The following is a 27,309-nucleotide window of genomic DNA, read 5'->3' as shown; positions in this document are numbered from 1 at the left end:
CCTTGTGAGACAATAGGAATCATCTGACCTCTTGGCAAGATTATAAGTCTCTAGGGTCAAAAAAAAAATCAAACAATTGATCGTCTTATCATTGTCATGCACTTTTTTCACAATTAAAACTCTGATTTCCATAAAAGAGCAATATCTCCAACAAGACCATAAGAAGGAAAAATGCAAATACTTGGATAACCAAATCTATGAAGATATTAACTTATTTTTAAGGAATCATTTTTAGATTCACATAAGAATATCATATCAGGGTTTTGATCCCTAATCAAGTTCCGTAATGAGGTTCTAGTGGTAGGGTTGTCAAACCCTAGCAATATATGTTTCAGTTTGGGAGAAATGGTATGAATAAATTTTGAATTTAATATAATAAGGTTTATGATTGAGTTTTAGTGTAAAGGGTAGTTTAATATTTAGTGTAAATCATAGTTTATTATTTGAACCCGCTTAGGAGCCCCTATGCTCAATCTAAGTGGACACAAAATTATGGTACGTAGGCCTCAAGTAATAAAAATAGGCCTCAAAATTGTCAGGTATGTTTCTTTGATTTTTTCTTGTCATTGAAGATGCTTTTATAGTATTTGGGGCCTATTTAAATCACTTTGGGGTCTAACATCCGTGGGTGGGCAGGTGAATGGGATGGATGCCTATGGATCAGATTTTTATTTAAATTTTGTTAACGTAGAATTATTAAAAGTGGGAATTGAAAAAGCAGGGGTATAACAACCACACCCAACAATTCGTTTGGCAATCCGAGAGAACTTACTCCAATATAATTTTTAGAGAATCAACTAGACAGTTAGAATCAATCTAGAATAAAGTATATCAAAGAGTTTAATATCTCTAACTCTTAATTCAATCCGCAATAAGCAAATAGAAATCTGCGAGCCCGATTGAATATAAGAGGAATTCTTGAACGGTACCAAAGACCAATGTTCAAGTGTCAATCAATGTAAATCAACAACCAAAGGTTGGATATTCTAATTGATTGATCTTAACGCACAACCTGTGATATTTCAATTATATAACAAAATATAATGCGGAAAAGAAATAACACAGACACCAAAATTTTGTTAACAAGAAAACCGCAAATGTAGAAAAACTTCGGGACCTAGTCCAGATTGAACACCACACTGTATTAAGCCGCTACAGACACTAGACTACTACCAATTAACTTCGGACTGGACTGTAGTTGAACCCTAATCAATCTCACACTGATTCAAGGTACAATTGCGCTCCTTACATATATGATCCCAGCAGGATACTACGCACTTGATTCCCTTAGATGATCTCACCCATAACTAAGAGTTGCTACGAATCAAAGTCTAAGACTTAATAAACAAATTTGTCTCACACAGAAAAGTCTATAGGATTGAATAAATCTGTCTCCCACAGAAATACCCAAGAGTTTTTTTTCCGTATTTTGATAAATCAAGGTGATCAGGAACCAATTGATAAACCTGACTTATATTCCCGAAGAACAACCTAGTATTATCAATCACCTCAAAATAAACTTAATCGACTAGCGAAACAAGTTATTGTGGAATCACAAACGATGAGACGAAGATGTTTGTGACTAATTTTTCATTTTGCCTATCGGAGATGTAAATCTCAAGCCAATTTTACAATTGCACTCAATCACGATAAAAACAACAAGATCATATCACGCAACTACAAAGAGAATAGTTGGGTCTGAATTCACAATCCCAATGAAGTCTTCAAGTCGTTAACCTACAGGGTCTCGAGAAGAAACCTAAAGTTAAAAGAGAATCGACTCTAGTTATTCAACTAGTAACACACAGGAGGTGTGGGGAATAAGTTTCCCAGTTGCTAGAGTTCTCCTTTATATAGTTTTCAAATCAAGGTTTGCAATCCAAGTTAGATTGGTAACAAAGCATTCAATATTCACCGTTAGATGAAAAACATGATTCAACCAAGCTAATATCTTTCAACCGTTAGATCGAACTTAGCTTGTTACACACAAATCAAATGTACCCTCATTTAGGTTTGTGTAACCGTACCCAAACATGTACACCATGTTGGTTCACAAATAGTTAACCGAGGTTAGCCATATGATTACTATCATATCAACCTTATTCATCTTAACCATAACTAGTTAAAATGACTCAAATGAAACTAGTTAAAGAGTTTTTCAATGTCTATATTCTCATAGATTTATACAAAAACACAATTGAAGCAAAATTGGTTTGATTCACTCGAATCAATACATGAACATTATAGCCACAGTTTGCAAAGATTGCATTCCTTATTGATAAATTTTTTGGGTTCATGTACAACCGATTTTAGAAGTAACCTACTTAAGTATGCGTACAGTTATGCGTACTTAAGTAACCGGATTTGAGTCTGTTTTAGTTTTCAAACTCAGCAGAAATTCACTGACGTGAACTTTCCTCCAGTATGCGTACGGGTACGCGTACTTTAGGTAACCAGATGAGTTTGGTTTTGGTTTTCAAACTCAGTAGAAATTCACGGACGTGAACTTCCGCCAGTATGCGTACCCTTACGCATACTTACCCCGTCTCCTACAACCTATCTGTATACACACAAGTATGCATACTTTAGGCTCCCGGTTTTGGACTTATACACTAATGTGCAAACACACTATGCTTATATCCAAAGATGGTTACAAGATTCTAAACTCTTTATTTAAATCGTTGAAACATTCTTCTATAATGACAATAGCCGTTTTCACACACTATTAGCATCAAAGCAATTTTCAAGATATTGAAATAATGATTATCGAAACATTCCAAGTCTTACACCAAATGATTGTATCACACAAACCATGTAAGATGTTACTCGGAAATTTTATCATGATATAAGATGAGCTTGATCGAAGCGAAAGCTTACCAACACATATTTTGAGAAATATTTAGGCGAGATATACTCAGCTCGAAATCTCAAATGTGTATAGAGAAAACTATATCGTAACACGGCTTATGTCTTAATATAGGAGATAGAGTATAAATAGACTTTCCAAGTGATATATGAGTTTAAGTATCCACATACCTTTTGTCGATGAAGTTCCACAAGCTCTCCTTAGTAGTTCTTCGTCTTCAAGTGATAAACACCGTGAAGTCTAAGCTCAACTACACAAACTATGTCCTAGTCCGAGACATCTATAAATAGGCTAGAAATCAAGACTTTATTTTTTTTGTTGAAAGTGAAATAGATTAAACCAAAACCAAACTTACACAGAATTCACTAATCTTTTGACTCAGGCTCGTTTGAAATCAAATCCATATGAGATGTCCCAATGATGACTGAATCAGTTGGATTAGTTTCCTCTAATCTTGTTACAACATATTTATTTAAAGTAAGGGATTATAAGCTTTGTAAGTGTCAAAAGTTATACTAGGAATTAGAAAACCTGGTGCTGATTCATTCCAAAAAATTATGGTAGCAGAATTTCTTCCTCTCTTCGCCAATATATTTGTTACCCCATTTGCCTTCCTGTCAGCAAACTGAAGACCCAAAAAACAAATCAAGTTGTTTGCCGAACTTCTAGCTTCATGTAAGATTGCATTGCTTTTCCACTGGACCGAATTGTTTTTGCCTTGTAGATATAGAATAGTAGATAAGTTTTGCCCTTAATGACCAGATTTGTAATATTTCTTGACTTGGCTCATTTGACTGCCTGCAATAGAGTTACTTCTTCTGCTTCTTATGCTGATGCATATTTGAAGCTTCCCATTTCAGCTCCTCCAAATGTTCCCTTCCAATTGCATAAAACAATTCCAAAACCTACATTAGTAATTGTGGATATCCATGAAGCATCACAATTTATTTGCAAGTATTCACACTAGGCAGTTTCCATATAATATCTTTGTTTAGTGTTTTAGCTACTTTCTTGTATGTTTGGAGGTTTAAGTTTGGATGGAAATATGCAAAATGAATTGAAATGGCCATTGCTAATTGAGAAGGAGACCTGTTTTTTCCCTCAAAAACCCTTAGACATCTCTCCTTCCATATAAACCAACACTTGGTATAGGCCAAAGCTATTGATATTGAGTTCTCATTACCATACCTCCATTCAATTTAATATGCTAGAAAGGAATTATCATTTACTAAGTTAAGGTTTATAGATACTCCATGTATAGCCATTGGTGGCAGATTCCATAGCTCCTTTTTCATATGCACAATAAAAAAAAAGTGTTGGGTTGATTCAATATGAGTATGACAAAAGACACATTTAGTATCCACTTTCAAAATAGATCCCAGTTTCTCCCTCGTAGGTAAGACATCATGTAAGCATTTCCAAACAAAAAACTTAACTCTTTGGTATGTGTTCATGCTCCATAATGTTTTCAAGTTTTTTTTTAATACTTTTAAAAACAGTTGAAGGAGGATTGAGGAGTTTTGCATAAAGAGACTCCACTGAGAATTAACCTATGTTAAATTTACAACAATACTCGTTGCGTAGATTTCTTTAAAATCTTTCCAACGAGATAAAATTTGTTAAATTCTAAGTCACGGTTTTTTAGATGTAATATATTCTAGTTTACTTTATAATTATACCCCTGATAATGAGTTATGGAGACATTTCCCATGATTTCAAATAATTACCGGTGTCACAGAAATGATAAATATTTTGGGCCTTCCAATAAGAAAATAATATTTTTGGGTTGTACCCTAATCTTCCCATACTCGATACCCTATACCTAAACCTATTGTCTCTCTTTTTTCTCCTCTCCCACTTCAAGGTTTTCAAAATGGCTACTTATTCATCTCGACGAGAAGAAGGTTCATGGATGGAGGATAATAAATCATTAAGAAAAATCTTGATAAAGAAAGTTGAAGAATATGAAAAATGGAATAAGGGGGTCATAACCAGTTAAAGGATTTGTGTGGCATGGCACCACATGTGCCTCTTTCATCAACAAAGTAGGTTTGTTATTTGCTGCTAATAGACGTGGAAGAAAATTCAACCCTGACGACCCAACTGATAATCTTGTAGTGTTTGAAGCCGAGGAAAAAGTATTATTAATTGGAAATCGAGTGCTTGTTTCTATTGCTGGATACGAGACCTGGATTAAATACATTTTTGGGGTTTTAAGACCAGAGATAATGTCTCTACTTAGTGTATCTTCAATTAGTTTGTTGTTGATTGATTACTTTCTGGTTTTCTATGTTATATGAAAAATATAGATTTTCTGAGTAATCTATGAAGCTAAAAATGGTAAATGGTTGAAATTCTTGATATAAACCATTATTGATAGATGATACAAGTAGGATCTAGTGTTTCTTTTTCGACTTAAGTTTGTGATAGATTATTACTAAAATTAAAATTAACATGTGTAATATATATATATAACAAATATCTTTCCATTAATTTAAGGAACTTTATTAGGATTCTGATATTTATGGTCATAATTTTACTAAAAAAATTGAAGATTAATAGAAAATATATTAAATGCATTTGTTTTTTTATATACGAAGATATTGTTTAAGATTTTGGATTGAGTTTATAATAAAAATACTTTTATAGTTATAAAAAATTAAGGGTATATTTGATAGTTTAATGAGAAAATGTGTCTATAAACGGAAGGGGACGGGTAAAAAAGACGAGCCAAAATGAAGTAGAGGACATATAAAAAAAGACGGATAAAATATTATGATATCTTGAGCAAACTACAAACATAGATCTTTACCGGAATCCTTTTTTGTTTTTCAAAAAGAAAATTCATTCAATTGTTTCTACGAATCCACCACTTGCTGCGTTGAAGAGCAGTGATTGTTGTTAAATACTTCGTAAGTTAATTCATGGCTCTTTTTCTCTTTTACATTTAGCTTAAGTTGAAGTTAGAATTTTTTTTTTTTTTGGTAATTCAATTTCCATTAATGGAATATTTTATGGATCTCAAGTACATCAAATTCAAAAAGTAACAAGAAACAACATTCTTGTAGCGATACATGATTGGAAATTCCGACAAGGAAAAGAAAAGGAATTCCAAATGCTGGCCTAATGAAAGAACCGATTGAATCGAAGAGAAGATGGTCTTCATAATACTTATGGACCATTTGATAATCGTCTTCCTGATGAATTAATGCTCCAAACGTATAGTCTGCAAATTTGTTGACTGAAGAATCGAGAGTAACCTAAATCCGGCGACGCACTTGAATAAACATATAATCAAGAACAAGTAACCATTAAAATAAAAGAGAATCACCATGAAGGTGGAGACAAAAATCACCATGAAGGTGAAGAAAAAAATCCAAAGCCGACAAATAAAGCAAAATTAGAACAATGTTATTCTAAATCTAAAACACAAAAAAACTAAGATCCATGCTCAGATCTTGCCCCAAAATGGACTAGATCTGAGTAAGAATATGAAGTTGGTTTTTTTTTATTATTTTCTCTGGAGAAGTGCAGAGAGAGGGGAGATGAAATGGTTCCGTGATTAGGGGTGGGACTTGGGTTGGGTCAGCCCACACAACCCATGTCCAACCCGAAAGTTGGGCGGACATGGGCAACGTGTTTCAAAACTTTGAGCAAGATTGCGAATACATTTTATGAACCCGAGTAAAATTTGGGAAAACATGGGCACAAATTTTTCCAACCCAAACAACCCGCCCAACGCGAAGAACTATATGTAAAACTATTTTTATAATTTGAAAAAGTGGGGGTACAACAACCACACCCAATATTTCGCTTAGCAATCTGTATGGACTAACTCCAATGTACTTTTAAAAGAATCAACTAGACAGTTAGATTCAATCTTAATAAAAATTAAAATCAAAGAATTATATCTCGATTTCTCGATTCAATCCTTACTCAAACAAATAGAAATATGCGAGTCCGATTGAATACACGAGAAATCACTTGAGCGGTACCAAAGACCAATGTTCAAGGATCAATCAATTTCAATCAACAACCAAAGGTTGGATTTACCAATTGATTGATTCAACGCACAACCTGTGATATTTAAATTATATAACAAATAATGCGGAAAAGAAATAACACAGACACCAGAAGTTTTGTTAACGAGGAAACCGCAAATGCAGAAAAACCCTGGGACCTAATCCAGATTGAACACACGCTGTATTAAGCCGCTACAAACACTAGCCTACTCCAAACTAACTTCGGTCTGGACTGTAGTTGAATCCAATCAATATCACATTGATCCAAGGTACAATTGTGTTCCTTTCGTCTCTGATCCCAGCAGGATACTACGCACTTGATTCCGCTACGACCCAAAGTCGAAGACTTTAATTAACAAACTCTGTTCGGTGTTGATTGATCACAAGATATTCAAGTGGTGTTGTGCAGGTTATTGAAGATTAAAGAAGATTTGAAGACGGAGAAGATTTCTTATCATTTTTCGTATCTTGTGAATTTTGTGAGCACAAACCTTGATAATCTGGGATCCAACTAAAATCGGATTTTTTCGATTAATTAGTTGCTTGAGATCGGCGTTCTCTATATTTCTCTTTGAGATTTATATTGATTGAGTGTGAACCTATACTTAACTTTCGACAGTTAAAGTTAGATTGATCTAACCAGACAAAGGAGTTTATTAGATTAAACGGAAGAACCCTTGTCAACGACTCATCTAAATCTTGTAGCAAGATTGATTAGAGTGGTTACCAAACATATTCTTCCTTTGGTGTCTGGAATACGATCCAAAAGACTTGTTATTCACGTGCGTGACTCTAGAAGTCGAAGGCGTATGGATGCCTATGGAACTAAGTAGCTAGGGGTAGTCTGCTTGGTATCAACTATACGAAGTTGGTATTATATTTTGTATATCGGCTTAATTATGAGAGTTTTCAGAACTGGACTAGGTCCCGAGGTTTTTCTGCATTTGCGGTTTCCTCGTTAAAAAAATCTTGATGTGTCTTTTACTTTGATTTCCGCATTATAATTGTTTATTATAATAAAGTAAAATACACATATACTTTAACTCCGCATTACTTGATAGTCATCCTGTAGAGTTTGGTTAATGCCGAACTTATTTTCAAGTTAGACACTTTGTTTTTTTACTATGTTGATCTTGTATCCATGGTCAATCACACAAGTTATCTTTTTGTCGTATTACTCGATCTCATATCCATAGCTGATCACATGAAGTGTGAATCGAATTTTCGTATTTTCTCGACTTTTTCCATAGACGATCACATTCGGTAGAAGACTTATAGGTTGAAACAAAAAGATTGTGGTGTATTTGGGTACCCTCGTCTTTTCAATTGGTATCAGAGCGGGCAAACACGAAAAGATCTAACAATTTGTTTTTGGTGCGATCCAACCTATAAGAATGAAATCTAAATGGTTTTTATAGAACCTGAGAATGATTAAGTTAACATAAAGCAAGGTATCAAGAGTTTTGAATTAACACTTGATGATGGCATCTACGAATCAGTATCTGAAAACCTTCATGAAATCATCTCGAGAGAATCTACTAGACAAGTTAATCCTGTTAATGATGTAGAACTTATGACAACTAGAAAATTTCTGTTAATCAATACCAGATTTAAGATTTTTACAAAAAAATCAGAGGCGATAGTTCTTTTAGAAAAAAAAAATCGATAACTTATTACGTATTCGTTATGCAACGAAAATGCATGGCATAATATGCAGACACCACAAAATATGTATAACACCTTATGCACCCATATTTTGGTTCATGCATCCACTAATTTAGTTGTGCAACCACAAAAACGATGTATATGCCTGAATCCTGAAAAACCGGGGGTACAACAACCACACCCGATATTTCGTTTGGCAATATGAATAAATAAACTCCAATATACTTTCAAGAGAATCAACTAGACAATCAGACTCAATCTAGAGAAAAGTATATCAAAGAGTTTTATATCTCTATCTCTCAATTCAATCTGCAATCAGCAAATAAGAATTTGCGAGCCCGATTGAATATAAGAGAAATAACTTGAACTGTACCAAAGACCAATACTCAAGGATCAATCAATTTCAATCAACAACCAAAGGTTGTATTTATCATTTGATCGATTCAACACACAACCTGTGATATTTCAATTATATAACAAAATTTGATGCGGAAAAGAAATAACACATACATCAGAATTTTGTTAACGAGGAAAACCGCAAATGCAGAAAAACCCCGGGACCTAGTCCAGCTTTGAACACCACACTGTATCAAGCCGTTACAGACGCTATCGTACTATCAATGAACTTCAGACTGGAATGTAGTTGAGCCCTAATCTATCTCACACTAATCAAGGTACAGTTGCGCTCCTTACGTCTCTGAACCCCAACAGGATTCTACGCACTTGATTCCCTTAGCTGATCTCCCCAGTAACCAAGAGTTGTTACGACCCAAAGTCGAAGACTTGATAAACAATTCTGTCTCACACAGAAAAGTCTATTGGAATAGATAAATCTGTCTCCCACAGAAATACCTACAAGTTTTTTCCCGTCTTTTGATAAATCAAGGTGCACATGAACCAATTGATAAACCGTACTTATATTCCCGAAGAACAGCCTAGTATTATCAATCACCTCACAATAATCTTAATCGTATGGTAGCGAAACAAGATAATGTGGAATCACAAACGATGAGACGAAGATGTTTGTGACTACTTTTAATCTTACCTATCGGACATAAATCTCAAGCAAATCTTAGCAAAGATAATAATAATAAATTACGATAGAAGAAGTAAGATCAGAACACGCAACTACAGAGAAAATAGTTGGTCTGGCTTCACAATCCCAATAAAGTCTTTAAGTCGTTAACCTACATGGTTTCGTGAAAAACCTAAGGTTAAAGGAGAAGCGACTCTAGTTTATGCCTTAGGTTTCCCGGTTGCAAAAGTTCTCCTTTATATAGTTTTCAAATCAGGGTTTGCAATCTAAGTTACCTTGGTAACAAAGCATTCAATATTCACCGTTAGATTAAAACCTGATTAGATTCAAGATAATATCTTTCAACCGTTAGATCGAACTTAGCTTGTTATACACAAATGAAATGTACCTTCATTTAGGTTTAAGTAACCGTACCTAAACGTGAATGCCATGTTGGCTCAACAGTAGTTAACCGAGCTCAGCTATATAAACATTCTCATATCAACCTTATTCATCTTAACCATAACTAGTTCAAATGACTCAAATGAAACTAGTTAAAGAGTTGTTCAATTGCTATATTCTCATAAAAGTATACAATTACACAATTGAAGCAAAATCGATTTGATTCACTCGAATCAATTCATGAACATTATAGCCACAGTTTGCAAAGAATGTATTCCTTAATATATAAATGTATTAGTTCATGAACAAACCGATTTTAAAACTTTAACCACTCAAGTATGCAAACGGGTACGCATACTTAAGTAGTCCATCTGAGTTTGGGTTCGCCAGTATGCGAACATGTACGCATACCTTAATACACTTCCAAAACCCAGCAGAATTTCCCTGACCTATACCTTACGCAAGTATGGGTTCCGGTATGTGTACTTGGTACACGGAATTTTACAACCGCAAGTACGCATACGGGTATGCATACTGTAGTTCCGGTCATGGATCACATACATGAAAGAATGCATATTATGTTCACAATCCAATAGTTCTAAACTCTATTTCAATTACTGAAACTTTCTTAGAGGATGACAATAACCATTTTCACACACTATAAGAATCAAAGAAATTTTCAAGTCATTGAAATAATCATAATGAAATATTCCAAGTCTACACCAAATGATTGTATCACACAAGCCATATAAGATGTTACTCGGAAATTTTCACGTGATCATCTTTTGACTTTCGTCAAGAATATAAGATGAACTTGGTTGAAACGAAAGCTTACCAACACATATTTCGAGAAATATGTAAGCGAGTTAATCTCATCTCGAAATCTCAAATGTGCATAATCGAATACTATATAGTAATACTCCTTTTGTCTCAATATAGGAGATAGAGTATAAATAGACTTTCCAAGTGATAAATGAGTTTTAGTCTCCACATACCTTTTGTTGATGAAGTTCCACAAGCTCTCCTTAGTAGTTATTCGTCTTCAATTGATGAACGCCGTGAAGTCTAATGCTCAACCACACAATCTATCCTAGTCCGATACATTACTATAAGTAAAGTACAAATGAAGGCTTATAGTTTTGATATCTAACATTGATAAACAAGCTTGAGATAGCAACGCTTGCGAGTTCGACCGAGCGGTGCTCTAACAAATCCAACACAAAAAACATACGCATAACAGATTATGCAACCATTTTATCGACTGCATAACAAGTTATGCATCTATAACAATCTATGTAGCCATTGTTTTGGTTGATTTTAGAGTATACAAAAAATATTGTTGCATAATGCATTATGCAGCCATATTTTTGGATGCACATCAGGTTATGCATCCATTTTATAGATGCAAAAAGATTATGCAATAATTTTCTATTTCACAGCTAATAAAAAAGATGTCGGACAATGCGTTATGCATCCATTTTCTCGACTGCAAAATAGGTTATGCAGTCATAACAACATCATATTCTTCTTCGTTTTCTTCTCCTTGAACTCCTCTTGGCCATAACGGCATCATCTTCTTGTTACTTACCGTCTTCACTGTAACTCAAATCACAAATTCATGACACCACACATACTTCTATACACCCACCAGGACCATTACCTTTCTTCAAACCTAAACTTAATTTCTCATAAATCCTAGTTCTCCAAATCATAATTAAAGCATCAAACAAATAGATTTTATTCTCAATAACCTCATGAAAAACAAATCGAAATCTAACGAAATCATAATAACTTCATGCAGAAAAGATGGAATTAGACCTAGAAAACCATTTAATGAGATCTACTCATTGAAAATTGAAATAAGATCACAGATTTAAAACCTAAAAATGGAATCATTTTAAATCTTCTTCCAAAAATCTTAACAATTAACAGCAACAACATGATTATCCTCGATTAATTTCACCATGCTCTCTCGGCAAAAAAGGTAATTATAAGAAAGAGAAGACGAAGAAAAAAGGAAGTCACAAAGGGGGGAAGCGACGAAATAATTTTAGAAAATATGGGTGTGAGGGTGATTTCAACCTAAAAAATGGGTGCGCATGTGAAGTTTTCCGCTCGTGGGTTTCATGGTGAAAAAACCGAGAAATGGGTCTAATGGTAGTTTTCACTTTCTCGATGAGTAGGGGTGAGCAAAAAGCCCGGGACCGAGGATTTCACCCGCACGCGGGTGAAACCCAATCCGCAAACTCTATGGGTCGGACACGGTTGGATTTTTCAAATCCACACTTTTAGCGATTTGTTTGTGGTTAGACTTTGAAATCCACGGATTCATCTGCACTGTAAGGCAGTAAACTTCTTATGTTCCTCAGTAAGAAAAGGAGTAGTACTTCATACTTACTAGACCTAGCGGAGATAGAAACATGATTTTGGCTCTTTTACTTCTTCACTTGTTACTCTCTACAAACTTGATAATAACATGGGAGGTGACTGAAGTTTGGGACCTGCAAAAACATCATTTGGATACTCAGATTCAACACCATAGAGAAACTTTTGGTTTAAAATTTTATTTTATCAAAACACGTTAAGCACATTTCTTTTAATTCAAATTCAAAGACAACGTCAGACAGAAAATGAGATAGAAAGATTTACTTACACCATGTTTGTTTACTCCTGACTCATCTGAGTCGTCTGGATCTGAATCATCTGGATCTGAGTGAAATCACCTGACTCATCTGGATCTGAGTCGATATGTTTGTTTTGAGTCAGATCTGACTCATCTGACTCGGAAATAAGTGAGTCAGTGGTTTGGTCCCATGAGTCAGGGGTATTTTGTTACCTGACTCAAATGAGTCCGAGTCAGGGGTTATGTCTGAGTCAGAGGTCGAGTCAGATCTGACTCAAAATGGAAAACAAACGGTCTGACTGCTGACTCGGTCCGAGTCAGGGGTTGACTCAGATTCAGACGTCGAGTCAGCTGCAAACAAACAAGTTCTTAGTGTTTCACTGATTCATAAGGATGAACAAATATAAACCAACTTTTGGTAGTTTATTGTTATACATCAGACAGAAAATGATGTCCGTAATATAAAACAACTCCTTCATTTCCCAAAGAAAAGGGAGCAGTAAATTCTAAAGACATATGATAGGTTCAACAGCTTTTATATCAACTGGTTCGGGTCGATTTTGTTTAGTATTTTTGTTTATTTTACCTTCTTTTTTTTGTTGCTAAATCTACGGTTGAGCCGCATCCGGCCCGTATCATTCACTGATCCGCGAATTTGGTCTGGACACGATTAAATTTCCAAATTCGCAATTTTGATGGATTGGACGCGGGGGACCCCCTAATCCGCCTCCGTCCGTCCGTTTTAGACCCCCGCTGATGAGATGAAAAGTCGTCAAGCCCATTACACACTAAACACGTAATAAAGCCCACTTATACGACATACTTAAGCACGCCTCTTCAACTTTTGCCACTTCCTTTTCTTCTTCTTACACCGATTAACTTGCGCAACTACCGATAAATAAACAAACCTATAGCATGGGGTTAGTTGTGGGAGAGTTCGGGAGATTTTAATGTATTTAGGTTTTCTCCTGTTAGTCCTGAGGGAGTTTGAGGGAGTCTCTCCAAATCTCCGTTAGTCGTGGGGGAGTTTAGAGGAGTCTCCTAAACTCTCTAGAAAACACCTGTTAGTCGCTGGGGAGTTTAAAAAAAGCTCTTGAACTCCCTGTTAGTCATAAAACCCTACAATACTAGGGAGTTGGTTTCTTTGGGGAGTTCGAAGGAGTTTTTAGTGTATTTTGGTCTCACAACAAATCTCTCAAAAGAGTAGAGATTTGGGAAGGAGTTTGGTGCGTAGAAAACCATAGGATAAAGAAGAGGAAACGTTTTTTTCCAGGTATGTTTTTCTTCTTCTTTGATCTCCATGATTGTTTATAATAGTTTGATTTGTGTACTATTTTGATTGTTTTTCATATCTTTGATCTCCATGATTGTTTATTTTGATTGTGTGTATAGTTTTTCTTTGTGGGTACTCTCTCTCTGTCAAAACCCTAATTTGTGGTTCAAAAGATCTTGGTAAGAAATTGCATGATTTTATTATAATGATATCTTTAAATTCAACCGTTGGAATATTATGAAATTTGAGTATGTCGTAGTTTACTTTGTTATAGAAGTACAGTAAAATTTTCACGCGTATCAGGTCACGTTTGCTATTGCAAAGCTTGCACAATATATGACTATGGTCTGCTGAGTTTAAATCCCGAATAGGGGACTGATTCCTATTTATCTCATTCTCGGCTTATCGGACAAAGCTGAAATTTTAGTATGTTTTTTGTATATATGAAGGTTACCTACTATAGAAATTTCATGAAGTTCTGATCACTTTAGGTACACCAAAGTGTGAGAAATCCTGAACTGAATTTTGTATGCACGTATTGAAAGTATTCGGGTTCTGAGTAATGTATATTTTTAATGAACCGTTGGAATGCTATGATTTTTGAGAGTGTTGTGGAATATTGAGTTGTAAGTGTACCTTAAAAATTTCAAGAGGATCAGGTAAGTATTAGTACTGCAAAGATTGGACAATCTGAAACTGTGTTTCGGTGAAACATAATTCCTTTACAGCTATCTTCATAATTTGTTATGTCATCATGCATTAATTGGCTTGCTACTTTGCATGGGTGTCATTTAGAATCACTATCACTTGTTAAGTCCTCTTATTTAGACACATACTTCTCTTCTATTCTATATGCCAAAGTTCAATACAGTGGCGTACTTCATTCCGTATTGGCGTGTTTTAGCCAATTCATACGGTGCTTTTGTTGCAAGGAGTTGCTAAGGGATTTTTGATTAACAATTTGGCTAAGTAGCTCTGCGTGTTAGTACTGTGTAATCTAGTATCAAAATTTTTTATCATGTTTACATTAGACTGTTTGGTTTTATTACTATCCTTGCTTTGTTAAGTTCTAGTATTAGTCTAAGTACTAATGTAGCTAACATGTCACACCATAGAATGGAAAAATCCAGCCAACCTGCTGAAAACAACAAGAAGAAAAAGAATGTTAGGAAGAATAAGAATACGGAACCAGAAACGGAAGTGATTACAAATTACAAACAATGGACAACTCGAGAGACTGAGAAATTATTGGAACTGTTGGTAGAATCTACTCTTGAGAAGAAGAAAGACACTAGTGGATGTTTTACTAAGAGAATAGTGGAAGAGGAGATACTTCCAAAACTTAACCAAGCATGTGGTTGTGACAAATCTTTTGAGAACTATAAATGGAAATATAGATGGCTGAAGACTAGATTTGGTCAATACCAGGATTTTTTTAAATCTTGTACTTCTGGATTCGGTTGGGATGATGCTAACAAGATGATTACTGGATCCGACGAGATGTGGAACAATTACTTTGAGGTATGTGTGTATTACTTACTGAAAACTAAATTTGATATTTTCTTCTTCTATTTTGTGCAGAGTTCTAATTCATGCTTTATCCTTTATTTATTTTTTGTATGTTAATAGAGCCATCCAAACCAAACTAATTTAAGGGAAGATAATGGTAAAGACTATGGTGACTTGCTTATTGTTTTTGGGAATAAATGTGCTTCTGGAAAAGTTACAGTTGATCTTACCCATGAGGGTACAAGTGCTAGAATCTGTGATAAGGAAGATGAACAAGATGATTACTTCGATGTTGATTATACTCAACGAGAGAAATATGATAATGCTTTTAACGTATCATACGTGGGATATGGCTTAGAGGAAAGTGATGAACAAGATAAAGATGAAACTCAAGATATGAACACAAAGAAAATTCCTGTCAGAAAAACGGCACCAAAGAAAAGACCAAGGTGTGACATTGGTGACTCTTCTACATCAACTAATCCTACTGGGCAGTCTGATTATCTAGAGAAATTGATTGCCAACAGTTCATCGATTGCTTCTTCTATTGATTCAATGCTCTTATTGCGAAAGAGAAAGAAGACCGCAAAATTGAAAAAGAAATGCGCAGAATTGATAAGGATAAGAAAGATAACCAAGTATGGGATCTTGTTTATGGCATGAATGAAATTTCTTTGGAAGATAAGCTGAAAGTAATTGAAATGCTGGAAAACAATCACAAGAAGAACTTATTCATACGTTTTACTCTTGAAGAGAGAAAGTTGTGGATTGGTTCAAAGTTAAAAGCATAAACCTGTCATCTTTGCAAGTTTCTATTAGGTTTAATGGGCTTTTAGAGTTACAACATTTGATCGTTTTTCTTCATAACTATTAGTATTTAATTTTTCTTTTCTCCTAGTTGAGAACTTATTGTTATGGATTGATTGCTACTAATTTTTATGGGTTGACATCTTTATGGTTATTATGATTGAATTTATGAACTTTATATTCTATATGCTTATTTTCTATATACATATACTTTTATGCTTTTGAAATAATGACGATTCTAATAAAAAAAAAATACTTTTATCATCTTTTTAGGTGAACATGTCTGATTTGAATTTATCTACTGATAGTGAAGATGAAGCCTTTGATACAGAAGAAGAAAGCAGTGATGATGAAGAGGTAAGCAGCAATAATGAATTTGAACTATCCATATTTTTTAATATACTTTCAGCGGTGCATTCATGGTTGATGGATATAATCAAGCAATTGCAATACAACAACGTCAAGAAGCTAATGCATGGAGAAAGAGTATAGCGGATGATATGTGGGAAAATGTTCGTGAACAAAGGGAGTTAGAATTGTATGGAGACCATTAAATTGAAGGGAAAAAAAATTATCTCGCTGCACAAAATAACATACTATTGATACAGAGATATGATCATTTTCATTTATTTTTTTCTTTTGATTAAAGATCAATGTTATTTGCAAATAAGGGTTTATTGTTTCTTAAAAGAGAATGAGTTAGGAGTGAACTCTCTGAAACTCCCCCAAACTCCCTCTAATAAACTCTCTCAAACTCCCTACACTCCCCCAAACTCTCTCAACTCAAAAACACAAAACTCTCTCAAACTCCCTATACTCTCAAAATTCCTGATATTTAAAATACACTCAGCTCCCCCGAAATCACCGGAGGACTAACACCTGCTAGTATTTTTTTTTCCAGATCAAATCTTTCTTCTTCTTTTTCTTTTCCTCCATTTTTCCAACCAATTCAAGAAATTGGAATAATCTTTGAATAATTTATCGTTTGATAGTATAATCAGAACAACCACCGCCACCGCACCGCCTTCAGAAAAGAACCCTTTATAATCTTCAAGATCCCCACCGTCTTCTTCATCACCGGTCACTAACTAACCCTAACTCTGTTCATTTCGCCTGGTTTTTCCGGAGGAATCATAACAATTACTAGTATCCAGGTGTTTGTTTCAATGGCAGGTACGAGGAGGTAATCAAAGTACACCAAATTGATGGAGGATTTATTTGGGAGGTGGAGATAGAGACACGAACTGTTCTTGGTCAAATAAATCTTGATTAGTGTAAGTTGGATGAAAATCACTGTTGCTTTATTTTCTCAGTAAGTGATATTGATATAGGTTGAAGCTTCTTTCATTTATCATCTGAGCCTGCGGAATTACTCTTGTTTGTTGGATTCTGAGACTGGTATTTGAGTACACTGTCTTGATCATATAGACATTAGGAACTTGTCTTGATATATTATCTACTGTCTAGGCTTTAGGATGCTCAAACATCTTTGCTGAGGGATACAGTCGAAACATGTTTACAACTTGGCTACCAAAATGGGGGAGGTCTGGGATGACAGAATATCATATGTTCATCTCGGCATGCTTTGCTGTTGTTTTTGTTGGAATCTGTACAATAGCTTACACCATCTTCCAGTGGAGAAGAAACACTAGTATTAGCTGGATGAAACAAATCGCTACGTCTTCTAAGAAAAATCCAAAAGCAAAGCACAAAGTCCCAATAGCCGCACACACATGGAGCTTGGAGTCCCTTTCGCGTGGAAAGAGTCTGAATTGTTGTGTTTGTTTGGAATCCGTGAGCCCAACTCAGCCTCTGATGACCTCCAACAGCTTCATTCACCGTTGCAATGTATGTGGTGCAGCTGCACATCTAAGCTGCTCCTCAAAGGCGCAAAAGGATTGTAAGTGTGTTTCGATGACAGGGTATGAAAACATGATTCACCAATGGGCTGTGCGGTGGACAGAGATTGCTGATCAACCAGATGAAACTTCCTCCTGTAGTAATTGTGACGAACCTTGTAATGCATCGTTTCTTGGTGGTTCTCCAATCTGGTGCTGCTTGTGGTGTCAGCGGCTTGTTCATTTCGAGTGCCATGTTAATGTGTTTCATGAATTGGGTGATATTTGTGATTTGGGTCCATTCAAAAGGCTCATCTTATCACCACTCTTTGTTAAGGAATTGAGTCGTACTAGCTCAGGTGGTTTTTTGAGTTCAATCACGCAAGGAGCTAACGAGCTTGCATCTACCATGCGTGTACGCATCAAGAGTCATCGCAAGAAGCACAAGCGTGGGAGTGAAACCTCTATGGATACTACAGCAAATACATCAAGCACCTGCGATCAGTCAATGGAGAGTACTGCTGATACTGATCAAACACCAAAAGCTTTGAATGGAAATGGTGAAAGTTGTAGTGGTAATACGAAGTTGCAGGTAACTCATGATGGTGGTGAAATGAATAATAAGGTGGACCTGAAGCCAAATTACCAAAAGGTACTATCATCCAATCAGAGAGACGAGTCTCAGGTTTTAGGGATACAACAGAAATATGAGTTGATAGATTTGCCTCCAGATACAAGACCACTTCTTGTTTTCATAAACAAAAAGAGTGGGGACCAACGTGGCAGTACACTCAGGCAACGTTTGAACATTCTTCTGAATCCTGTTCAGGTATTCGAATTGAGCGCCACACAAGGACCAGAGGTGGGTCTTTATTTATTTAGAAGGGTACCTCATTTCAGGGTTCTGGTATGTGGGGGGGATGGTACAGTCTGTTGGGTTCTTGATGCCATCGACAAGCAAAATTTTGTATCTCCTCCCCCAGTTGCAATTCTTCCTGCAGGGACAGGGAATGATCTAGCAAGGGTTTTGTCCTGGGGAGGTGGTTTGGGTGTAGTGGAGAGGCAAGGAGGACTTTGCGCGGTGTTGAACCACATAGAGCATGCAGCAGTTACTATTCTGGATCGATGGAAGATAACAATAACAAACCAACATGGGAAAGTTCAATCACCAAAGTTCATGAATAACTATCTTGGAATTGGGTGTGATGCAAAGGTGGCTTTGGATATTCATAATTTGCGGGAAGAGAATCCAGAGAAGTTCTATAACCAGTTTATGAACAAAGTGCTGTATGCTCGTGAAGGTGCAAGGAGTATCATGGATAATACGTTTGAAGACTTCCCTTGGCAAGTCCGAGTAGAGGTGGATGGGGTAGACATGGAGATCCCTGAGGACGTGGAAGGTGTACTTGTTGCTAACATTGGTAGCTACATGGGAGGTGTGGATTTGTGGCAAAACGAGGATGAAGCTGATGATAATTTTGATCCTCAGTCCATGCATGACAAGATGCTAGAGGTTGTCAGCATATCAGGAATGTGGCATCTAGGAAAGCTTCAGGTTGGACTTTCACGAGCCAAACGACTTGCACAAGGGCAATCTATCAAGATCCATATCTGTGTTCCCTTGCCAGTTCAAGTGGATGGCGAGCCTTGGTTTCAAGAACCGTGCACATTGACTGTATCGCACCATGGTCAGGCATTCATGCTGAAAAGGGCTTCTGAGGAACCTCTTGGTCATGCAGCTGCCCTAATAGCCGATGTACTCGAGAATGCTGAAAGCAGTCGTGTCATTACTGCCTCCCAAAAGCGAGTCCTGCTTCAAGAGATGGCATTAAGGTTATCTTAGAGACAAATGAAGAACAGTATACATCCCAAGTCGCTTCAGTTTCTGATTCATCTTTTATGGTTTTTTTTCTTAGCTCTCACTGTATCCTATGGAAATTGTACATTTTAAATCGTGAAATAGTAGAGCACAGTACTGTGCGAAGTCCCTGATTTCTGGACTAGGATAGCCAAGTTAAATGTGGAAATAGTCCTCGTGTTCAGCCAGTGAATGTGTCAATGGTTGTTTACTGTAAAGAAAAACATTATCACTCGGTTTGATCACAGAAAATTTAGTTTCGAGTTTCAGGTAAAAGAACTAGTACTTTTTTTTTGCACTTTTATCTTCTGAATTTTACTACCTGTCTTTTACTTCATTGTATAGAAAAATATTACAAGTGAAATCTGATACTTTCATTCTTAGCAATTTTGTGTTAGATTCTCTCCAGGTTAGATCGTACATCTTGTTACCTACGGTAATATAACCTTAATCATACATAGTATACACACCGACGACAATCGGGCTAACATCCGTGCAGTTGAGCATCTCAACTGACAATTATCAATCTCAAATCCATGAACCAAAACTAAGTGTTATACCCCTCATTTTTTATCATAGTAAAAGTTCCTGAGAACAATGTCAGTCAGCTGGAGCTGGCCCAGTCAGTTATCAACTTTTGCTTTCGGCTTTTACAATTTTGTTCTTCCTCGGATTTTTTCCTGAAATTCTTTTTATGTTCTCCATTAATTACCAAACCATTCGATTGGCGGTTCAATTCATAAGCTTCACCCATCTTTCTCTTACACTCCTTACTCGCAATATCATGATCCACAACTGAAACAAGTAACACAACGACTCGAGTCATTCAGATGCATAATTGCACAACTAAAATCAAGCTAACTCAATGTGCCGTCAATCTATCGACTGGTTTCTGATAATAACCCAGAACGTGTTGAGTCTGACATCGGTGCATAGATTTTTAGCTGACCTGGTCTTGGGTAATCCCGTCCAATTATACACTTCGCTTTGGTTTGGACAGCCAAAGGTGCAGTCCATGGCGCATATATATACTCTGCTGGCATATCTGTGATCAACCAAATTGCATCTAACATTTCATCTTACCATGATTGGAAGATATCAGGCAAAATGAAGATAGTTTAGTTTGGAGATTGTTATCTACCTTTCAGTACAGGAAGAAAATGGCGAATGTAGTTCCCCTTTGGATCATACTTCTTCCCGAATGAGATTGGAGAGTAGATGCGGTTATACTGATTAGAGCAGAGTTAGGGTGCACAAAATTAAGCTTTAAGTTAGCTTAATAACAACAGAGATATACCAAGAAGAGCAGTTAAGAAAGTTCTGGTTTCAAATCAAAAGTATGACATGAAGTTGACCTGGTAAAAAAATGATGAACAAGAAAGCCACATCCAATTCCCATTGTTTATGGCCCAATCTGAGTCAATTAGGAGTCTCTCAAATACATCACGGCCTCGTTCCCAGTGAATAAACTAGATGGTAAGAAGCAAGATGTCAAATAAAGGAGAGGAAGTTAGAAGATGTTTCCGAGTATAAGTTCACATACCAGATCTCCGCGAGTTAGGAAACATGCAACAGAGTGCCGTGCAAGATGGTGAATCCAACCCCACTTTCTGAGCTGTCAATTCCGTACATTTAACATCTTTAAAATGTCCCTTATTATTTGTGGCATTCACAATCAAGTACCAAAACAACAGGTTTGCTGAAAGATTATGCACGAAGGTCAAACCTGGACCATGATGGCATCAATCCAAGGATATCCAGTCTGAGCATCTCTCCAAGCAACCAACAAAGCGTCATCGTCATTCCAAGGTATCTAGATTGACATGCAATACTTAAATGGTTCCCGTACTAGATAAACCACAAACCCAGAAAAACGGTATGAAAACTTACAGTGTACATATATTACTTATCTGTACAGTTATCTACCTGTTTACATATTCTATTTCCAATCATCAGATCAAAGTTAGGTGTCCCAAAACCAGCAGTGTAGAAAAACTCCCGCCATAGCAACTGAAAAGAGGTAAGATTTTACCTTAGCCATAGATCATTGTGAATAAAAATTAGTAGGGAACTAGCCAGTAAACTGACTGACCTGCCCCATAAGAGAAACAGGTGGTGAAGTGTGTTTCTTTACGTTCTTATATACATCATTAAGGCATTGGTAAAAATACCTGGAAGATAAGCAACCAAACTGCCACAAACAAAACAAGGGTAAGAACGTAGACAGGTGAGAAAGAATATCGAGAGAGAATCATCTGTTTTAGATATATGTATTCTTTTGAAGTTTTAAAACCATTCAAACTATTCATTTTTGATTGTCTACTCACTTTCAAATACGGAGACAGAACAGTTGTTGCTGATTTCAAAAATGCAGATGGATCAGTCTTTGGTTTCTCAAAGTTTGACACCCATTGCTGCAATTACAAACAAACCCAGACTCAATGAAGATGAAGTATGAACAAATACTTCCACTCGATGAAAAAACAGTATCACAAGTACCTTATCCTTGAGAACTTCTTTCAATCTCTTCAGTGCTTCTGTTTCGCCACCTTTAAACGGAGAAAACTCTTCCTGCACAATGTATCTTCATTTCTAAGTAAACTAAACTTTATCAAGAACATGTTATCAAACTTTCTATAGACAGTAAAAGCTCAAAACCTGCAATACATCTCCATAGCCAAGTTCTTTAATAGTTGGGATTCCTAACATCTCGTAATCTACAGCATTCCCCAAAGGAGGAAGCGAAGAAACTGTACTTGCAACCGGCAATGAGGGCTCCCCAGCAAGCTTTAGAAATGACTGATAACTCAAAGGTGGCTTGCCCCCATTCTTTGTAAACCACAAATTAGTCAGAAAGTTAAAGCCACTAGAAACTTAAAAACTCAAATGAATATTCAAAACAAAACAAAAATCTCATATACCTTTTGTATGATATCTGCAGGATTAAATAGAGTATGGCTGATAGGCGAGTAGACTTCGATTCCAGCTGCCGAAGCATAATCCTGTAAAACCATAAGTCTGAATTCTAAGTAGTTATTATACAAACCCAAAATCTCCACTAACCATACAAACACCCAACAAAGCAATTCACCTTAATTTGATTATCTAGGGTTTGGTAATATGGTTCTGTACCATATTCAAAGCAAAGCCTTTTCACATCCCACTGCACAATTGAAGCGCAAAAACATCATTAAAAAATGAAATCAATCAAACCCATACTATCATATTAACCTAATTTTTGAAAATTACTCCAGAAAAATGAAAAGCGACCTACCTCTTTGCAAATCCGGACCAAAACCTGAAAAGGGTCACCATTCAGAACAAGTAAACGAGACCCAAGTTTCGTAAAACTAGAATCAAGATCATGTAAAGATTCAAGCATGAATTGGATCCGATTTAAACCAGAACGATTTGAACCAGAAGAAAAAGCGGAGAGATCTGGTTTAAGATAGTATGGATCTAAAATGAAAATAGGGTAAAGATGTTTTGAATCTTTACGGGCGTGTTCGAGTGATGGATTATCATGGACTCTTAATCCTTTTCTGAACCAAATTATTGAATTCATCGAAGGAGGAGGAGAGAAAGAAATGCTTCGCATTTGAAATTTGGTGATGCCGTGGAGAGAGTAAAGAGAGGGAAAATAATATGAATGAGTGAATCAGCTCGCGCCACGTCGAGGAATAGCGGTTGGTTTTTATTTTATTCATTGGGAATACCACTTCTTTTCTTTTGTAGGGGAAACTGATACGAAGGAACTCGTGGAACTTCTTTGGTGGGGTGTGATAATAGCATATTTGGATATAAATTTGCTTCTCATTTCTGCTTTTTTAAAAATCAGAAGTAAATTTGTGGAAGCAAAACTATTTTGCTTCACAAAAAGTTATTTTTTTTTATTTCTGGAAATCGTTTTAAAATTCTAAATTCAAACTGATTTCTTACCTTTTCTAAGTGTGCATCCAAATGCGATATAAGGTCTCGACTGCGAATTAGGATGGAGTCAGAATTTTTTCGATGATATGGCTGAAATGCGAATGAGCGGCATAGCGGCTGAAGGTCATGTCAAATTTTTTCTGAACAAATCGCGACTCTAGGAACAATTTTAATTTATCTGTAAAATTCTAGACGACTCTGTGAACAATTTTAATTTACCTGTAAAATACTATGTAAAGAGATTAAAACAAACAAAATCAACGATAAAATATTACTTATAAATTTATTTTATTTTTATAGTTTATTAAAGAAACTAGGACTTAACCATGTCGTAACGGCACGGGCACCAATATCATCTGGATCGTTCGTATGTATATTTCATGTGATATGGTTCAAGCAACCAACAAATGAAATAATCCTACAAATTATCAACAACATTATAACCCAACCTCCTTTGAGTTGCATTCCAAAGATGCAAACTTAATAGGATCGTAAATCAAGAGTATAATACTCTCACAATCCAAGAAACTCATCTCTGCAAACAACCTACGTTCTCTAATGCCATGCCTCATCGTCAGCAGCAGCCATATCCTCGAAGATATGTTTTTGAACTACACTCAGTTGGATAAATATTATGGATGTAACATGTAAGAAATGTAAGAAAGGCAAAGCCTCAATCTCCTACTCTTCCACTGGCGATAATAATTGAGTTTACTCTGTGGTTGTCAACCTTCGACGCCCGATATTCAAGAAAAACAGATATAATTTAGAGGAGCAACAATCCATCTTATAAATTACCACCTAAAAAAGTATAAATCATTATGCCAAGTTCCAAATGACCACCTAAAAAATAAAAGAAAAGACCTTGAAAACCCAATTTTTTAGAAATTCCAAAAGGATTTCATTAGACAAACGTATAAACCGATTCAGAAATTTTATACAATCAAAGACAATATTTGAAATTAGAGAAACAAAGAAAACAATAGTATCTAATCAATACTCTGGAATTAATAGAGATAAGAATATGAAAAAATGAATCGTGTGAACAAATAAGTTTGAAAAAAAAATAAAAAAAAATAGTCTCGTGAAGTTTATGCCAACATGATATTTCATTAACACTATGATAAATAGGGTTTGTATCAAATTATATTACTATTTTGGTCAGATCCAAATTTTTAGAATAGTAAGCATTTTATCATTACGGAAACATATTACCACGTCAATTAGTTTCTGAAGCATTAAAACTGATGATATGCCCACAACCACTGTTTTCTGAAAGGTATATGGTATAAACTTTTGCGACTGAATCATATCTAGAAGTAAAATTTGTAAACAACTTCTTAATGGAAGAGTATAATACATACCCACTCATATTTACGATGTCCTCATGGTCTGCTGGAGTCGTATTCATAATTTCACTCTCTATACATCCAGGCAACCTCAATCCTTCTGTTGATTTCTCTTTTTCCCTTGTTTGATTGCCCTGGAGATACAATTATCCGCCAATTTTCTTCTCTGAAATGAAGCAGCTCAACTTACAAATGACTAAAAAAGCGTGTTGCCACTGTATTGTTCTCCTTATGGTACTTCTGCATTGCATGATACGAAATATATTTCGTTATATATACCCCTTTACACTGCACCTGGTCACTTAGATAAAGAAAAAAAATCTCACTTAAGAATATCGCACGACAAATCAGTACATCGAAATACACCCATGCCTAGCCTAAATGAAGGTTGGAACACGGCCGTAAAACATATTAAAAGTTGAGTGGCATTGACAATTTTGGGTTCATTTAGCCTAACAATGTTCAGTCTCAGTTGAGTACACCAAATCGTTATTATCTGAAATGTTGGTCCGAACAATTAATTAGAGGCACAATATCGTAACTAACACCTATCTACAACATACTATTTGTGTGAATGAAACAAATGAATTTTCCTTGTGATTTACATCATGCATATCAATCAAATTGGAGACGAATATCCATAAAGCATCTTCCTATGCTCCCAAATAGTTGGCGCAACCACCTTTAATACACTTCAATAACCACAGAGATTTACACCTCTAAATTCATGATGGATAGACATCATGAACAAAGTGAAGATTACTGAAATACAAAGAATCAAATATGAACCATGGAATTGTATCATAGACGGAGACCAAAGTTACATTTTTTTCTCAACTATATCCTTCAATTTATTAGCTTCAATCAAATAAAAAACCCATACTTTATCATCTCAAAATTAAATCTAAAATCCACATACTCAAGATTCAACAAATAACAAAGAAATGAAACGTATACAAAGAAGAAAATTTTATACCACAACAACCTAAATAACACCAGCTTGGCCAGATAGAATAGTTAATTTCTCACCATCAATATCATAAGTTAAATTCTCAACAAAGGGTTTAGCTTATTTAGAGAGTTCGTCTTTTACTACTTTCCACCTCTACAAACCGCCTGATTAGAGACTTTTCGTGGTTGTAGTAGTGAAGGTTCAAACTCTCGGATTTGTGAAGGATATTTTTTTTTTAGACTTAATAAAAATAAATAAATAATTTTATATGCACAATATTAACAAAATATGGGAGAGAATTTTTATCGGGGATCAGGATTTCACCATCCACCAAAATTTATGTGATTCAATAACAATTCTTATCATGCAATTCTAGACAATATAACTCCAATCAAAGGAAATTGTGATTCTAATAATTGCCTAAATTAGATTTTGAAAACATCCACTGTTAATCACGAGCATGAAGTATCAAAAGCAATTTACTAAGCATACTCCATCAAGAGAAAACACAATTGATTAATAAAAATCATTTACTCCATTTTTATTCGGTGCAATTAATCATAAAAGAGTTGCATAAATAAATTTAAATAAATTTTACCACATAACTTTTGGAAGAATGGCTTCCTCCGTCATCCCTGGGATTGGGTTTAGATACTCATGATGAAAAACCTCTCAAATTGATTCATTGATACTCAAAAGTTGTTTACAATCAAGAAAAAATGGAGAAAAACGGTTTACAACAGTGTTTGCGACACATATAGAGCGTTCAAAATGAACGATACAAGAGAGGTGTTGTTGTTCCGAAGTCGGGGAAAGGAATTGAGTATTGTCGCAATTAAGCGACACTAACCAACGACTTTCCCTGAGGGTATTATGTTCTTCGTGTTCTTCCTTGCACCAGCAGCAAGCTTTTCTCCTGCGTGACTTTTTTTCGATTCTTCTCGGCTCCTAAACTCTCCCAAAGACTCTCCAACTCTTCTAAACTCTTTAGCCTTGTATTTATAGTGTTTTAGAACAAAAATATCCGACCATAACACCGTATAATCTCCCATTAATCCCGTCATTGCTCGCTGCCCATATTTAACAATAATTTCCATTTTTGGCTTCTACACACGTAAACTTTGATCCTGCACGCTCTAGTTAACCTTCCCCACGCCTCCGAAGTCATCGAACTCCTCCAAAACACTCCATGCATGGTAA

At 35.7% G+C, this 27,309-nt stretch overlaps 2 protein-coding genes across 5 annotated transcripts; one reads left to right on the top strand and one right to left on the bottom strand.

Moving 5' to 3' along the window:
* Positions 1–16,890: 16,890 nt before the first annotated feature.
* LOC113355687 (diacylglycerol kinase 1-like) lies at positions 16,891–20,157 on the top strand. Of its 3 annotated transcripts, none has more exons than XM_026598606.1 (2): positions 16,891–17,262; positions 17,356–20,157. In XM_026598606.1, the coding sequence occupies exon 2, from the start codon at positions 17,695–17,697 to the stop codon at positions 19,861–19,863; it is 2,169 nt and encodes a 722-aa protein (XP_026454391.1). In that variant the 5' UTR covers positions 16,891–17,262; positions 17,356–17,694; the 3' UTR covers positions 19,864–20,157. The 3 variants fall into 3 exon arrangements, with proteins under 3 accessions (XP_026454391.1, XP_026454390.1, XP_026454389.1); XM_026598605.1 differs by having other exon boundaries at positions 17,337–20,157; XM_026598604.1 differs by having other exon boundaries at positions 16,891–17,456; positions 17,650–20,157.
* LOC113355688 ((6-4)DNA photolyase-like) lies at positions 20,146–23,539 on the bottom strand. Of its 2 annotated transcripts, none has more exons than XM_026598607.1 (14): positions 23,153–23,539; positions 22,970–23,041; positions 22,800–22,880; positions 22,537–22,707; positions 22,378–22,449; positions 22,206–22,292; positions 21,971–22,069; positions 21,805–21,888; positions 21,605–21,691; positions 21,422–21,493; positions 21,234–21,347; positions 21,020–21,107; positions 20,828–20,944; positions 20,146–20,673 (listed from the first exon to the last, which is right to left on the bottom strand). In XM_026598607.1, exons 1-14 carry the CDS (start codon positions 23,474–23,476, stop codon positions 20,483–20,485), a joined length of 1,659 nt encoding a protein of 552 aa, XP_026454392.1. In that variant the 5' UTR covers positions 23,477–23,539; the 3' UTR covers positions 20,146–20,482. The 2 variants fall into 2 exon arrangements, with proteins under 2 accessions (XP_026454392.1, XP_026454393.1); XM_026598608.1 differs by having other exon boundaries at positions 20,828–20,923; positions 23,153–23,537.
* Between the last annotated feature and the right edge of the window lie 3,770 nt (positions 23,540–27,309).

The sequence above is a fragment of the Papaver somniferum genome, chromosome 3 (genome assembly GCF_003573695.1).
Source record: "Papaver somniferum cultivar HN1 chromosome 3, ASM357369v1, whole genome shotgun sequence".
Taxonomy (NCBI): Eukaryota; Viridiplantae; Streptophyta; class Magnoliopsida; order Ranunculales; family Papaveraceae; genus Papaver; species Papaver somniferum.
The sequence above is the reverse complement of the archived record's forward strand: the minus strand, read 5'-3'. Positions and strand labels throughout refer to the sequence as shown.

What these genes read in the sequence shown, in the direction of transcription:
- LOC113355688 (XM_026598607.1), bottom strand. Translation starts at nt 23,476, where the DNA reads ATGCGAAGCATTTCTTTCTCTCCTCCTCCTTCGATGAATTCAATAATT. An exon ending in TTGATGCCATCATGGTCCAG is followed by an intron (nt 21,494 to 21,604) that starts GTTTGACCTTCG and finishes CGGAATTGACAG; the next exon opens with CTCAGAAAGTGGGGTTGGAT. An exon ending in TCCTAACTCGCGGAGATCTG is followed by an intron (nt 21,348 to 21,421) that starts GTATGTGAACTT and finishes CTTACCATCTAG; the next exon opens with TTTATTCACTGGGAACGAGG.
- LOC113355687 (XM_026598606.1), top strand. Translation starts at nt 17,695, where the DNA reads ATGTTTACAACTTGGCTACCAAAATGGGGGAGGTCTGGGATGACAGAA.